The sequence below is a fragment of the Daucus carota genome, chromosome 3 (assembly GCF_001625215.2).
Source record: "Daucus carota subsp. sativus chromosome 3, DH1 v3.0, whole genome shotgun sequence".
NCBI lineage: Eukaryota > Viridiplantae > Streptophyta > Magnoliopsida > Apiales > Apiaceae > Daucus > Daucus carota.
In genome coordinates this window covers 6,221,228-6,236,813 of record NC_030383.2, presented here as the reverse complement: position 1 = coordinate 6,236,813, position 15,586 = coordinate 6,221,228, and the positions used below count along the sequence as shown (strand labels likewise).

At 33.3% G+C, this 15,586-nt stretch overlaps 3 protein-coding genes across 4 annotated transcripts; 1 reads left to right on the top strand and 2 right to left on the bottom strand.

Annotated features, from left to right (window-relative positions):
- The first annotated feature begins 2,249 nt into the window (after window positions 1-2,249).
- On the top strand, window positions 2,250-5,015 carry LOC108211535 (deoxyhypusine hydroxylase). The gene is made up of 7 exons (XM_017383164.2): window positions 2,250-2,534; window positions 3,276-3,409; window positions 3,498-3,730; window positions 3,802-3,940; window positions 4,165-4,291; window positions 4,463-4,581; window positions 4,675-5,015. The coding sequence occupies exons 1-7, from the start codon at window positions 2,372-2,374 to the stop codon at window positions 4,714-4,716; spliced, it is 957 nt and encodes a 318-aa protein (XP_017238653.1). The 5' UTR covers window positions 2,250-2,371; the 3' UTR covers window positions 4,717-5,015.
- A 2,618-nt stretch (window positions 5,016-7,633) lies between these two features.
- LOC108213126 (GDSL esterase/lipase At5g03810) lies at window positions 7,634-9,599 on the bottom strand. Its single transcript, XM_017384865.2, has 5 exons — window positions 9,204-9,599; window positions 8,955-9,085; window positions 8,629-8,862; window positions 8,262-8,517; window positions 7,634-8,030 (listed from the first exon to the last, which is right to left on the bottom strand). Exons 1-5 carry the CDS (start codon window positions 9,439-9,441, stop codon window positions 7,837-7,839), a joined length of 1,053 nt encoding a protein of 350 aa, XP_017240354.1. The 5' UTR covers window positions 9,442-9,599; the 3' UTR covers window positions 7,634-7,836.
- A 1,424-nt stretch (window positions 9,600-11,023) lies between these two features.
- On the bottom strand, window positions 11,024-14,284 carry LOC108214019 (alpha carbonic anhydrase 7). 2 transcript variants are annotated; one of them, XM_017385796.2, is made up of 9 exons: window positions 14,110-14,284; window positions 13,933-13,965; window positions 12,837-13,060; window positions 12,510-12,613; window positions 12,324-12,435; window positions 12,021-12,191; window positions 11,874-11,927; window positions 11,489-11,611; window positions 11,024-11,111 (listed from the first exon to the last, which is right to left on the bottom strand). In XM_017385796.2, exons 1-8 carry the CDS (start codon window positions 14,252-14,254, stop codon window positions 11,534-11,536), a joined length of 921 nt encoding a protein of 306 aa, XP_017241285.1. In that variant the 5' UTR covers window positions 14,255-14,284; the 3' UTR covers window positions 11,024-11,111; window positions 11,489-11,533. The 2 variants fall into 2 exon arrangements, with proteins under 2 accessions (XP_017241285.1, XP_017241284.1); XM_017385795.2 differs by lacking the exon at window positions 11,024-11,111 and having other exon boundaries at window positions 11,318-11,611.
- Window positions 14,285-15,586: the final 1,302 nt, after the last annotated feature.

Genomic DNA, 15,586 nt, shown 5'->3' with positions numbered 1-15,586 from the left:
TGCTTTGCACGGGTTTAAGGCTAGTAAAATTAATAAGAATCCATCGTATTATTACAATATCACAAAACCCCGTCTCAAATCAGACGCTACTTGAAACTTCTACATAACTGCATAATAAGATTTTTTTTTTTTTTGGAAAAATAGATTTTTTTGCCACTCAACTTATTGTGCTTTTAGAAATTTACCACCCAACTAAATTTTTTTCTTTTTAATCACTAATGTTAGGTTTGGATTTTTTTTAGTGACCAACTTTGGTTCGGATTTGATTACTAGCATTATGATAATTTTTTTTGTCACTAAACTTATTGCGTCTTTAGAAACTAACCACTCAACTATAATATTTTTTATTTTACTCACTAATACGGTTCAGCTTTTTTTTTTTTGTCACTGAGGTTAGGTTCGGATTTGATTATTAGCATTACATTTTCTGTGTAGCATTATTAAGATATAGTGGTAGTTGCATTTGTGAAAATAAAAATAAAAAAAATATAGTGGTAGTCTGTAATGTTTTGATGATTTGATATATATTTTTTCTGCCGAATGAAAATTCAGTGTTTAAATTTTTACACATAAAGTTAAGTTATAAAACTATGTTTCATAAGAGTCTTAAATAAGTGCTAAGCAGTAGAACAAACTATAAACTAATGAGAGTAAAGTAGTGAGTAATAATAACATAAAATGATGCATTATATAGAACAATTATCGAAAATTAAGTTTTCTTCTCTATTTATTTAGCTTGAAAATTATAATAAGATAAAGTTATTAAAATTTTTGAAGATAAATTTAAAAGAGATCTTAAACTGAGCTAGTCGATTGAAACTTAAATAACAATAACGAAAGATGATGCATCATATCACTCAAATACATTTAATCTTATGAGAGAGGGTGAATTGTTTGAAGTTATTGGTTTCATATTCATAATTTATTGAATTTTTAGAATTCTAATTATGTTTTTTCCTGATTTTAATTTTTCATCGGCTCATTTTATATTATTATTAATATATATAAAGATATAAACATACGCCACATCATCAAAATATTACATACTATCACTATGTATAAATGATGCTACAAAAAATTATCATAATGCTAGCAATTAAATCCGAACCTAAGTTGGTGGCTAAAAATAAAACCAAACCTAACATTAGTGAGTAAAAAGGAAAAAAAATTAGTTGGGTGGTAAGTTTCTAAAAACACAATAAGTTAAGTGGCAAAAAAATCTATTTTCCTTTTTTTTTTGATAAATATGTCTTATAACTTTACAAATGAATATTGGGAGAGATGGCTGAGTGGACTAAAGCGGTTGTTCTACGAAACTCTCGGAGTGAGCCGGGGCCGAACTCAGGCTAGTGGTGGCCATACGGGCGTCCTGTGACGAGACGAGACGGGCGAGACGTCTCTGAGACGAGCGAGCGTGCATTTCGCGTTTTCTCAAACCCAGGCTCGTGATCGTCTCGTATAGCTTAACGAGATGCGGCGAGTTTTAACTCGTCTCGCGGCGTACCGGTATTCAACGAGTTAAAAGGTGAGCCGAGACGAGTCGAGCCGTTTGAACTCGTTCGTTTGGCCACCTCTAACAGAGGATAAAGTTTTTACTACTAAGTTATCCAACCGTGCTCTAGCATAATAAGACCCTTTAGTTGAATAGGATGTGTCACCTAAAGTATTCAGGATTTGTAATGTTTTGACAGCAATATTGATATCGATTATTTGTATTCAATTACCTCTTGACTTGTAACTGAATTATTGAATTTGTGAAATGTGATCCCAGTACGCAAAAACGAAAGTTTCCTTCCAATAAAATCTGCGATAATTTTTATAATTTGGTAGTCAGTACTTGGTAGACATGTTTATGTGAACTAGTTGACAATAATATTACTTTCAATTTTTTAAAAAAAGCAATATTATTTAATCAATTAAATTCAAATAACTTTTGATTAATTTAACTCTAAATTTATTATTCTTTGATAGTAAAATATGATTCTAGAATTTTTAATTTGACAAATCATTTATATCAATATTTTTATTTAAATATTAAATGTTCAATAATATAAATATAGTTACTAATTAAATAAATTTTCGCCATGAATCTCATCCAAAAAAATACTAGCCACAGACTACTCAAGTTCTTAAGATTTAAATAAATATAATTTATTATTTATATTTTCCATAATATTTAACACAACCAAAATCTAAATAATTTATATATTAATCCAATATTGATGACTATTGAGGTGTAAATCCCCTGATAGACCAATAAACCCTGGAGCCCAAGATAGTCTGTAACAATTTGGGATTGGAGGAACATTGAAGAGAATACCAAGTTGCTGACACTTGAAGCTGATATATAATCACAATTTTTGATAGAAAGATGGAATCTTTGGAAAATTCAAGCTTCAAAGTGTCCTCAGAGATGGAGAAACTGCTTTGTGAGAGGCTTTTAGATGAGAATCAACCAATTTCTGAGCGTTTTAGAGCACTCTTTTCTCTCCGGAATCTTAAAGGCCCTTTACCCAGAAACGCCCTTATTCAAGGTCACATCTTTCTCCCTGTTTTATATGTATATACCCTTTTTCTATACCTGATTTTCCTTGTGGGTAGCTTAGTTTTATGTGTATATAAATGTTGTTATATGTAAATCAATGTGAAAGAATGCCAGTCTATGACAGGGGATGTTGCCTGTAAATTGCTTGTTGAATTTGAGACCTTTTGAAATTATGGAAACTCGGAAGTGAGTAAAACTAAGAATCTACTCTGTGTTGATTGTTGGCCGGAATACTGGTTTGCACTCGGTTTTAAGTCATTGTAGGCTGCTTGTTAATCTGCATATACCCTTTTTGAATCTGGACATTGGAGGTCATGAAAGGGAGATAATAAGTGCTTGTTAATCTGCATATACCCTTTTTGAATCTGGACATTGGAGGTCATGAAAGGGAGATAATAAGCCCATTTGTTGAATTTATTCTTGGCATTAATTGAATACTGAATTCTTATAAGACAGAGCTGGTACATTATGGTTCAGCACAATGAGCTTTGTTGTTTGGTATGTTTTTCGTTAGGTTGGTCAGTCTTAAAACTTAAAACTCACATTTGGGATTTAACAGAGCAATAAGCACTAATGAAAGAATCTGGGTTAAATTGTTGCATTAGATTTGCATTCCATTATGTTATTCTGTATTCTTATTATACCAACTTTCGAGAAATTTTAATATCTGAAAGTTCATAGAAAAGCTGATACCTGATAGTGAGTGTTGTTGTAACCACTATTCTTGCAGCAACAAGGGATTCTTCAAATCTACTGGCACATGAGGCTGCATTTGCCCTAGGTCAAATGCAAGATGTAGAAGCTATCCCTGCTCTGGAGAATGTTCTCAATGACATGTCATTGCATCCTATTGTACGCCATGAGGTAACTGAACCTTGCATCATGTTTTGTGGCATTTTAAATTATAGTAGTCCAACAATTTTGTTTACCCTTTTCTATTATGTGTATATAGGCTGCTGAAGCTCTTGGGGCTATTGGTTTGCGGAGCAATATTCCACTTCTGCAGAACAGTTTAGATTGGGATCCAGCTCAAGAAGTCCGAGAGACATGTGAATTGGCTCTTAGTCGGATCGAAGGATTGCCCAATCATAGTGAAAGTATTGAATCATCCACTATTGGAGCATCGCCCTTTCTATCAGTTGATCCAGCGGCCGCTTCTTCTGGTTCTTCTGTACATCAATTAAGGTCAGTTTAGGTATTCCAAATGCTGATTTATGCGATTTTCCTGACGAGTTACTAAATGGTAATCGGTTTAGGGAAGTTCTTTTAAATGAAGACAAGAAAATGTATGAGCGGTATTCAGCACTTTTTGGCCTTCGAAATCATGGTGGGGATGAAGCAATAGCTGCTATTGTCAAAGCTCTAGGTGCAAATAGTGCTCTTCTTCGACACGAGGTCTGATGTAGACTCTGATTCATATGTTTGACTTTCATAACATCAAGATAGACTGATTACTAAGTAAACAGTTAGCCTAGTCATAGTTAAAGGCACCCTCTTATGTTTAGTTAACTAATTTAATAGCAGATTAGACATGTTATGATGCAATTCTCGGGAAGTGTTTACTCTAAAGACAGTATATATTTTGGTATATTTTTCTGAATGTTGATTCCTTACTGCAGGTTGCTTACGTCTTGGGCCAACTACAAAACAAAAGTGCTACAGATGCGCTTTCCGGTGTACTTAAGGATGTTAATGAGCATCCGATGGTTAGGCATGAAGCAGCTGAAGCTCTCGGTTCTATAGCAGGTTTGACCCTTAGTGTATTCGTGCTACATGGTGACTGCATTTAACCTTTCAGAACTATATAGTATCATTTTTTTACTCTGACCTAATTATCCTCTTTCTCCAGCGTACTAAACATCTCCTACTACAAATTTAATTCAATTCCTTTATATCATTTTCTTTTAACATTTATAGATGGTCAATGTATAGCTCTTTTAGAGCAATTTGCAAAAGATCCAGAGCCTATTGTTTCACAGAGCTGTGAAGTTGCTCTCAGCATGCTGGAGTTTGAAAAGGAGGGGAAATCATTTGAGGTAACTGAAAAGAAAGGCTATCTAGTCCTATAGGGCCTCTTGGTATGAGATAACACAATTCTAAATGGCGGTATTTTTTTTTTGCGTGTGCAGTATCTCTTCATGCAGACACCTCAAATGCCGCAAGCATTTTGATTTGGGTAGCTGATTTGTATGGCTCCCTGACCTGATTAAAGGATGTAATACTAATTAAGCACAGTATTGCTGCCTCAGACCAGTTGTTGGTTTGATGATGTTTCTATCCTGTTGTTTAGATTATTATAAATCACCACAGACTAGCTATGGTTAATATTGACTATTGAGAAGAGAGTGCCAGCTTCAATTTTTCTCCATATAGTTTTCTTCTAAAGTTTGTTTACATGAGTCTATCATGCTGGTCTGTTGAAGATTGTGTAGTCAGAGACTTAGAGTTCAGAAACTTGTTGGGTTGATCAGTCACAAAGCTTTATTGATCATTACACAGTTACATGAATAGTGTGCAGGTCACTAGATATATTTACTTCTAAGTGATTCTTATTGCTATCAGCAAAGGTTAGTATTATATATTTATATTAAGGTGTTGTATGTAAACTTGTTATCCTAATGGAATTAGGTAGTAGCTCTGGGATGTTTGGGGTGTATTCAACTGAGATTTTAATAGATTACATGTAATTTATAGATTTTAATGGATTGTATCTGATTTTGATTTTATGTGGATTTTAGATATAATAACGGGAGTCGATATAGAGTCTTGAATTTGAATATCATAGATTTTAATGGATGTTAAATAATTTCAGTTGAATATCATCGAATTTTTAAGTATAATTTAATTTTCTGATTGAATATCATCAGATTTCAAGGTTCATACTTAGTATTGTACTAGATTTTTTGCAGATAGTAACTTAAGAGAAACGTGGTGATTCAAGATTGCGTGCTGCACATTTCATAAACAGCTGTATAAAACTTCCAGGGACGATCATATTCATGGGTTTGGGTTATAAACTTATAATATAAGATTGATTCTGGGAAATTTGTAGATCATTCGGTAACACAGTCAAAAATCTTCTTCCCACGAAATATAGTCTAATCAGCATAGGTAAAAAACAGTTCGTGTACGAGGAAAGCATCTAAAAATGACTGCATCAGCATATAATTCCTTCATTGTTATAATCTGCTTTGTAATCTGTTCCAATTATTATTTGTTAATTACATTCTTCCCATCTCAATACCCGTAGCAGAACAAGGCTTCTACGGTTGGTATTTGCTAACACTGATACTTGTGGTTTCTTCTTAAACCGTCTACTTGGCCATCGTTTTTGGATCCATTTTTAATTTGTTCTTGTATCTTAGAAGCATTTTTTTCCTATAATCTTCGCCATTGCCAATTGGGTCCACTACATCATCCGCAAAATGCACTCTCTTCTTCTTCTTCCCATCTTTCTTCTTCTCGGCTGCAGATCCAAATAAATTCAAATGCATTGTGAGTCCATGTACATATAATAAATTTAATTTCTCGCACACATCTATTTGTATTAGACTTTGCACCCTTTTGACGATAATTTTATATTATATGTGATGATGATTTCTGACAATTGACTAACCAGGAGAGATGCAAGATCTTGGACGTGATGTCGGATTGATGGACATTAGTTTCTGAGAGCATAACACGAGAACAATAATAATGCCAGAAGCTGCCAAGGCAGTGGCCAGGACCGCACTGTTTGATTTTAAGACAGAACACATTACTTTGGTATACAGGTTTGCAGATGAAATACTATAATCGTCTTTACTTATATAGCTTAGCAATTATGAGGATTGTATTAGGAATTGAATGTGAATTTATCAGACTTAATATGTTTATGGCGGTATATTAGAATTTGATCAAATTCTTTGGCGCCTAATCCCATTTTAGCTAGTCCCGTATTTTTGCCAAGAAACTTGACCGCTTCTTTCTACAAAGGAAATATGATAAAATAAAAATTATAACATAATATAATGGTTTATAAAATAAATATTATACTTTTAACTTAATTACTATATAATAAAAATTTATATATCATTTTAATATATAAGTGAAATTCAAATACAGCAAACATATTTATTATATGAATGATTTATACAGTCCATGAATCCATATCTTTACAATATAAAATTAAAAAAATTCTTTAACATTTATTATTAATATTTATATAATTTGCCTAATAATATTTGCCCCACAAGAATATTCATGTAAATTTAATTTTAATAACATGTTTGAGGTTGAATTTGTGTATCGCGGTCTATGATTATAATTTCCTTATGTATCAATGATTAAGTTCTATTATTATTTAAATAACTCAAAATTTATAGTTGTTGTAAATAATATCTTTTCCCCTAATTTTTTAATAAAATTTATTAGAAAAAACTCGAGATAATATTATATATTAGTTTCAATTTTCTATACATCTAAAAAAAACATCACAATAAAAATATATAAAATTTATATAAGAGTATATCATCGAGAACGGAGTTTAATGAAGCAATCAAATTTTAATAATTTTAGTTTAGTATTGTCAAAAATGTGAATGAGAATTTTGATGAATTGATAATTTTCTTTTAATATTAAAATAATGTTGCCTGATTCTAGAATCATCTCACGTCGTCTTCGTTTATCATAAATAAATATTATATACATATATTATATGTTATCAGATTTAATAATATTATTTAAAATTTGAAGTTTTAATTTAATTTTATATTTTATTATTTATTTCACATTATTATATAATTTATTTGTTTATTTATTTATTTATTTGATATGATTATTTTTTTATTTTTTATTTAATTATATAATTTGATAATCTGTGAATTTCAATTCGGTGATTTGCTGAAAATTTTAAATAATTTTAGTTTTTTTTTTGAATAGAAAATAATTTTAGTTGATTAGTGATTAGCATGAATGTTCTTCACCCTTTGTTGGTTGACCTTGGTTTTGGTTCAGATACACGAGATTTGCAGTCTTATTGGGATAACATGGACGTACAGCTTTCGATTTCTTTGTATATGTGATTCCGTATGTATTAAAGAAACCAGGTAAAAAGTGATCATTATTTTATATCATATTTTATTTATACAAGGAACACAACATACAAAGCCCTTTATGAACCCTCTTCTCTCAGCCAGGAAGCTGTAAACTGATAATTCTTATGGAAGCTAGCTCACACACAAGTAAAGCGTTTTAAACAGTGTTCGACATCTATAATACATAGTTGCTTGAAATGCATGAAGTGTTATGCTCTAGGAGATGAGGTCGAAGCCCTTTACAAGCATAGACTGAGCCAAATACTCGTTGGCCTGTTGAGTCGGATGAAAACTGTCCCAGAACACATACTGTGAGGCATTGCTGCATGTTCCCACAGACATCGAATTGCAAAGCAGAGATGTTTCTATTGTCCCAGTCCCACAGCAGGCCCTCCTCGATTCCGCGAAACCTGAAAAAATGCAATTTTAAATCCGACACTCGTGTCAATCCCCTTAGCAAAAAATATATTAAAACTCTGTTACAAATAGGTAGCCTAGTGGATATCGCTCTTCACTTGGTAACAAGAGGACAACGAGGTCTAAAGCCATTAGAATCAGAACGTTTAAAAGTTTTAGGCTAGAGTTTCTTTTTGGATTATTATGAGGATTTTTACCCATGCTTCGAAATTTAGGCACATTACCGTTATCACTTGGCTTCATGACCAGTTCCAGAAGGGGTGTGTAGATATCGAAGACAACAAGTTTGAGACCTTGATACTGATTCAGCAATTTTTCCGCAGTAGTGTTTAGCTTGTTGTTGAACATCACAGAATCTGCGTTTAGCCTAGGTACACATTGATTGCTACCTCTACCAAATAATGAGATGGCCGCTGGCAAGCAACCCATTGGCGGTAGGGTTGTGACACCAATCCTTCTTGCTCCTAGCCCATAGAGTTTCTGTGACAGTAAAATTATAGAAAAAGATATTTTCAGTTTATTATCTTAAAAATTCAGAATTGTTAATTCATTTAGTAGTAATAAGCACTTATGGTGTGTGCAACAGCAGACCTCAACAAAGTTGGTGAAAGATTTGAGTAACATGTCTGAGAAGCGATCAATTGAATAGGCTCCTCGGAGAGGGAGATTGATGTAGTAGTTCTGAATGAAGTCACTGCTTCCTGCACTCAAAAGCTGGACTGCACCAGAAAATATTTCATTGGCTCTTGCTCTTCCCACCATTCCTACAACCTTGTTTTGCCAAGCCCTGTAATATTCTATCTGCTGTGGCAATGAAATAGCTAGCTGCCAAGAATTTGATAGTGTTAAGCTCATAAGACAACCGCTGTGTATTAATGATCAAGTCTCATAACTAAATTATAGTGAAATTCAATTACGTATGCCAAGGATGTCATGTTGTAGTAACCACAGGCAGCTGACGCGAAGTTGGCACCAGTGAGGATGTTCCTTCCTTTGGCATCATCACTAAGGTATGCTGGCGGGTACGAAGTGAAGCCAAGGTATTCAGCTGTCCAAATTAATATGTAGTGAATAAGTTAGCTGAAGAGTGAAGCATCATACTGAAATCAGGTGCAAACTGATGGCATTGATTTAGATTTGGGAATTTATTATGATATGTATGTTACCTGTGTAGTCGATGGCCAGCATCCCGTTGCAGAATCTTCCTGAGGCCTTGTGGTCGATGAAGTCTCTTCCATAAGGAGGAAAGTTGGCCTTGACAAGGCTTAAGCGGTTATTGTTGTTCCCAGCATCAACAACAGAGTCTCCGAAGATATTGAGAGCAGGAACCATAGGCTGGCTGTGAGCTCTGAACAAAGCTACTGCCGCAAGAAGAAAACTCAAAAAGATCCTTAATAATCCCATATCTTTCCTTAGAGAGAGAGGGAGGGATAGGGAGAGAGAGGGAGAGAGGGAGAGAGGGAGGGGGAGGGGGAGAGAGAGATCGCTGATTGAAAATAGCGCAGGGGGTGGGGAATTTAAAGAAGTAAGAAGAGGATAGAAATGGGAGTATCTTATGGGAAAGAACTAGAGTTGTATGAAAGCTGAGCAAATTTGGCTGGCATATTGAGCACCTCCTTGAAAAGAAAGCAAAGTCTGTCAACTTTGTTAGGCTAATTACATAATAAAGTTGGTGCTTTGCTTGTCCACTTCTTTAGTTTGTTTAGGGAGCTGCAAAAAGCTATCAAGAGCTGCAAATTATGCGTGACCTGCATACCATCACCACATTATCCATATCTCTCAGCCAGAGCTGCCTCTTGGCTGATTAGAAACAAAATATACATCACATTGCTGCGGATGCAGGACCCACTCATACGATACTGAATCATCATCATTGGCTTTAATTTGTTAGATTTTTTTTAACATTCATCATAGCACAATGTACATGAGAGTGCAACTGTTAGTTGGAGTTGCAGTATATGTCACACCCTTAAATTTTTTTATACCAGAAGTTCCTTTTTTTTTTTTTTTAATAAAAATTATTTCTTGGAATTGATTCAGCTGCGGAAGTTTTCAGAATTTTTTTAAGTTACTGGTTACAACCTACAAATGATGTACTCCCAGAAGCATGTTTTGATGAAAAACTGCTTTTACTTCTGCACTTCATAATTCTTCTGAGACATATGTGGTGCACTATTGATGCAAGGAAACATACCTTCGTGTTTTTTTAATCTAATCATAATTCGCCTATAGTAACTAATGATTAGTGAGCAATATGAAAGTGATGGGAAGTTCTTGTGATAGAAAACAGCAGCTGCAGATGATGAATGCACTTCAGCTTCAGAACCTAAGACAAGCGACTCATTGCTTTCACCAACACGCTCCTCTGTGATAAACAAGTCAATGAATCCGATTGTTTTCTCTTCAAAACTTCATTATGCCTAATTTCAATAATGGCGATTTCATATCTATTCACATTCTGCTCACACCATGCACACATTACTGCGGAAACTAGGCTATTCTTGTCACACTATTCACTCATCACTCCCGGAACTAATGCAAGGACTATACTTTTCACTTCAAACAAGTAGATAAATTATTGCATTGCTACATTCTCCTTCAATTATCTACCACCCTTGCATTCCGATTGAAGTAAATAGATAAAACAGCTCCTTAAAATAGTTCAAATTACACAAACGTTCTTTCATTTCTCTATTAGAACAGTGAGAGATTACAGAGCCAACTACAAGTATCCAGCAAATGTTACATGGAATAAACTTACATTCCTCCAAGATACAATTCAACAAAAATTTGAGGAGAAGTGACGCTGAAGGACATTTTAACCTTTTGGTTTTATCTGTGGGTGTTAAAGATACAATTCAACAAAAATTTCTTTGTAGAGCATAAGAGAATTGTATTCAGTATATAATAACGTAAGAGGGATCTTGTTCAAAACGAAGAAAATGGGATCATCATCAGGACAGGGCGGAAGTTGTAATTACGATGTGTCATGTAAGATCTTGCTCATCAGAGACTCAGAGGTCCGGAGTAGCAGCCTTCTTCTTACTCCAACTCACTCCTCCAAGATCACTTCCCTACCATATCAACTAATTTTAGTTGTCTGATCTTACTTATCTATGCATTACCCTAGTCTAATTGTCATGCCATCAGTTTTTAATTACATATTATATGCCTGAAGATAAACACAACAAAGTTTGATTATAAAATATAAATGTGATTAACAGAACACAAGCATATAAGCAAGCATAAAAAATATTATAGTAGGACAAAGGCTATTAACTTTCAAGAAAAAAATTTCAAATCAAATTAACTAATTAATTCACAAGTTGAGGCATTGAAGCTGATATAGTTTGAATTTTAAACAAAACAAGGCCCAGTACAAACAAAACCAACACAGCAGATCATAAATGAATGGAAACAATAACACTACTGAGAGTTGCTTTAATGAAACCTCGGTAGTTATTTGTGGGTACTGGGAAGACAACAAGTTGATTTATCAAGTAGAATGATCAACATAGAGGCGGACGTCACGCCCATTGAGTTGCTGCAGTGGTCTGGCATTCATCTCTGAATTCTGCAACCAAATAAGATACCAACAACCTCAATAGTATACAATATTTCTCCGTAAAAATCATACAGTGTATATGTAAGAGAAGATGATGATTTAGGTGATTTCAAAAGTGATAAATTTCACACACTCAGTACTGACCTTAAATTGACAGACACATAAACTTTATGCAGATGCTAAAATGATCTTTTTAATTCACAAATTGGTCATGATTTCATATTTTTATGGTTATTCAGAGAGAAGGGGGGAGGGAGATCAGAAGTATTACATCATCAACAGCTTCCTGTAGCAATTCAACTTGATCCGCAGAGACAGTTTTTATCTGTGACAACACGAATTCAGTAAAATCTTAATTTTACACATTTTTCGGTCTTGATAAGAATTAACAGAATATGAATACCACTTAAATATGTACCTGTTCTTCAACTGTCCAAACCACCCTTTCAGTACAGGGAGGGGTGGTGAGTGAACCTTGATACCTATAAAATTCTCTCCCAGAAATCCCGATATCAGTTGGATCCAATACTCCCCTCTCGATCTCTTTAACACTTTCATCGGCAATAAATGCTGATATATTTCTCTCTAACTGAAATCAAATAACCAAATGATTAATGTAAGGTAAAAATTAAACAAATGCAGAGGCTTGGCTGAATAAAAAAAAAATCTATATAAGAATTTTAGACTATATAATGTCATATTACTTGGTTCATCAGCATACCTTCGCGAGGAATGGGTCTGGTGAGTGACCAATTTTGTAGAGAATAGATATCACGGCAAAGTTCTGAGGCTGTTCATCATCGGCATGCACAGCATGCAGTTCCAAGTCAAATCTATAAACGAGAGATAAATTATCAACACGAATAAATTAGAGAAGAACTTGGTTCGAATTTGTAGGACAGTGAACCTGTTGCCATTAAGAGTGTGCTCGGAAGGTGAGTGCCAGTGAGTATTGGTGAGGTTGTATTCTTTGCCCTTGATAAAGATACCTCCACCATCAACCCACTCAAGCTGCATCAGTAATCGAACCGCTCAGTATAAATACTGTATTCTTTTTTCATTATACATTAACACATACAATGCTTGACTTCAATTTCAACCACAGAGAATGAGATAGTAGATGTTAAAAAAGTGCAGTATATCTTAAACAATTGTTACAAGCGGAAGGTTCATTCTTTTCGGAACATCTATGTTCACGTGCATAAAATGGGATGGAGCGAGTAACAAGTAGTACCTCAATACTAGTGCCCTTATTAGTGAGCATTGTATTAGTGCAAGGTTTGTAGCGCCTTGTGACGGTCTCTAACTGGGGAACCACGTCGACGACTCCGTTCACCGTCAAATCCACCGGCGACTGCAACTTTCCGGTCCCGCAAGTAGCCCATTCAGTCTTCAGCGTTCCCCAAAATGCTGGTCCCTTCCCGCTGGTCTTTGAATAATCAAACTCACTCTTTGTGCCTGCATATATACCTCAACTACACTCTCGCTCAACTTACTAACATGCGTGCATAAAATGAATTTAACCTAAACCATTTGTGCAAGTTTTTGATTTATATATCTTGAATCTGGCATGCGCAATTTTCAAGAATGACATGGTATGATAATCATACTATATAGAAGAAGCACTAACAAATTACATGGTATATCAATCAAGTTTATAATTATGAATCAAACCTATTTTGATACAACTATATGTTTGTTTTAAATAAATAAATTTGAAAATGTCAAAATGCGATTTCAAAGTTTCGAAGCAAGCCCACTTCTAAGTTCTAACCTTTTGATTAAGTTTCTCAAAGTGTCTAGACAATGAAAAAAGAAGTTCTTAAGAACGTACTTGCTAACATAAAGTTCGAACGACTTTGCAACAACTTTGCAAGTATCCTATGTTTGTTACTAGGAATAGGCTTCATGCACAAAATTGGTTGTAAAATTTTTCACGAAAATTATATACGTTATATTTTGATTGAAATAAGTTCATGTGTTAACATAAATAACATTAATTAAAATATATAATTCAATTGTCATGTCATTTTATACGCACCCAATTTTGTAAGTATAACGCGACTCTTATTCGATTAGGTTTTTAAATCTTTGATAAAATTAGTAAGATTTATCAATTTCAGGAATATCAATTTTTATTAAAAAATACTAGGCATCCAAAAAGGTATTTCCAAATTCATTTGCATGTGATGTATCCGTTGATATTCACATTAATCAACCAATTAAACCTAGTTACCTGTGAGGTACAGTCATTTTAAAATTTAGGATAAGTGGCATTATTTTTTTATATAAATGTAAAAAGGGAAAACCCGGGATCAAAATTTAATTACCTCCGCAAGTTCGACAAGTTGGTCCTCGTAAACCTGAAAACATATGAGACAGATATATTCATGCATTAGTCTTCACATGCATTCAACACAACCAGAGCTATGCTAGGTTATCGGATTAACAAATGAAGCATTGTATGAACAGTAAATCAAACCCAATGCATACGATGAAGGCATTACCATCTTGAGCTGTGACAACAGTCATCACGTGTAAGATGATGAGCAGCAAACTGAGAATTAGGAATCCAGAAGTCATGTTGAAACAAGACCTCAGTTCTGCGGAAGTCTTCATATATGCAGATCTTATATGTAAAGTAGTGAACATGCAGATATAGCTAGAAATTTTATTAAGAAAGAAAAACAAAAAAAAAAAAAAAGAGTACGAGGGCAGCTACATAATTAAGAAGCTTTAAATATGACATGTTGTGGGGATGTTTTACAATAGCTTTTGATCTATGGTATGGTGGTGAGTAGAGTGGGGATTAAGCTCTAATTTTACATCACATTTATTTGTTAGGAAAATGAAATTGGGGTGAAATCGAAGCTTATTGGTTTAATCATGCATGGGACATTTCTTGCATGGGACAACTCTTTGACTTGTCAATTCCTTGTTAACATTATTTCGTACATTAAATTTGTACTTTTTATATGTTTAGTTAAATTATACTTCACATTACATATTATTGTGATTATTATTAAATAAGTTGTATATTTTTATTTTGAGACAAATAATATGTAAATTTATGGAAAAATTTACAACTAAATAAAATAGTATAAGTTGCAACTTGTGAACCATGAATGGAAAGAAGATGGATCATGGATATTGTAGCTTTGATATTGACATGCATATAATGCCAGAAGTAGATGCATCATCATGACTAGAATGAGTTAATGAAATCAAGTTAACGGAAGTAAATCCAGAGATGTAACAAGTTCATTGAGAGTTTATTAGAATTCCTGATAATGATTTATAATAAAATCATAAATAGCCATAGTGATGGGAACTTAAAGTAAGACAGTCAGCAACTGTCCCACTATTTTTTTAGAATTTTTTTAATGTCTCATCCAATTTTAACACTTCAAAATTTATCAAAAATAATGCATCAATCCCATTCTAATACTTTCCGTTTTCACGCTAATTTTACTTTGTTATCTCTCTTTATCAAAAGTCTACTACTTCACCCTTTTTCTTAATCTCTGTGTCAAAATTATATTTAAACAATGACAGGAATAGAGCGTGTATATATACATATATCAAATGAATGAATGAATGGATCTTTAAAATTTAAGTATTATTATATAGAACATTCTATTTTCAGTATAATGTATAAAAGAGCATTGAAATTTTTAAAGTTAATATGAATAAAATTGTTAGATAATTGTTTAACTAACAATTATACGGGATTATTACATTATTAAAATAAAGAAATATACAAATTTTATATAATTTAATAGTTTTGTTCAATTAACTTGTAATAAATAAACTTTAATTAAATTCTAATTTAATAGTTATGAGTATCTTTTACCATTGGTGGTATAAAGTAATAGAGTATCATTGTAATAGATCAATACAATAAATTTATACACGCACAAAATTTTTTATGCCATAATATTTTCACATAAATTTTACCGACTCAAATTCCTAAATTTTTTATAT

Coding starts and splice junctions, on each gene's coding strand:
- LOC108214019 (XM_017385796.2), bottom strand. CDS start 14,254: ATGTTCACTACTTTACATATAAGATCTGCATATATGAAGACTTCCGCA. Junction 12,192..12,323: donor CAGACCCATTCCTCGCGAAG/GTATGCTGATGA, acceptor ATTTGATTTCAG/TTAGAGAGAAATATATCAGC. Junction 11,928..12,020: donor TTTGGACAGTTGAAGAACAG/GTACATATTTAA, acceptor GTGTTGTCACAG/ATAAAAACTGTCTCTGCGGA.
- LOC108211535 (XM_017383164.2), top strand. CDS start 2,372: ATGGAATCTTTGGAAAATTCAAGCTTCAAAGTGTCCTCAGAGATGGAG. Junction 3,731..3,801: donor TCTTCTGTACATCAATTAAG/GTCAGTTTAGGT, acceptor TAATCGGTTTAG/GGAAGTTCTTTTAAATGAAG. Junction 3,941..4,164: donor GTGCTCTTCTTCGACACGAG/GTCTGATGTAGA, acceptor TCCTTACTGCAG/GTTGCTTACGTCTTGGGCCA.
- LOC108213126 (XM_017384865.2), bottom strand. CDS start 9,441: ATGGGATTATTAAGGATCTTTTTGAGTTTTCTTCTTGCGGCAGTAGCT. Junction 8,863..8,954: donor ACATGACATCCTTGGCATAC/GTAATTGAATTT, acceptor AATTCTTGGCAG/CTAGCTATTTCATTGCCACA. Junction 8,031..8,261: donor CATGAAGCCAAGTGATAACG/GTAATGTGCCTA, acceptor GCATTTTTTCAG/GTTTCGCGGAATCGAGGAGG.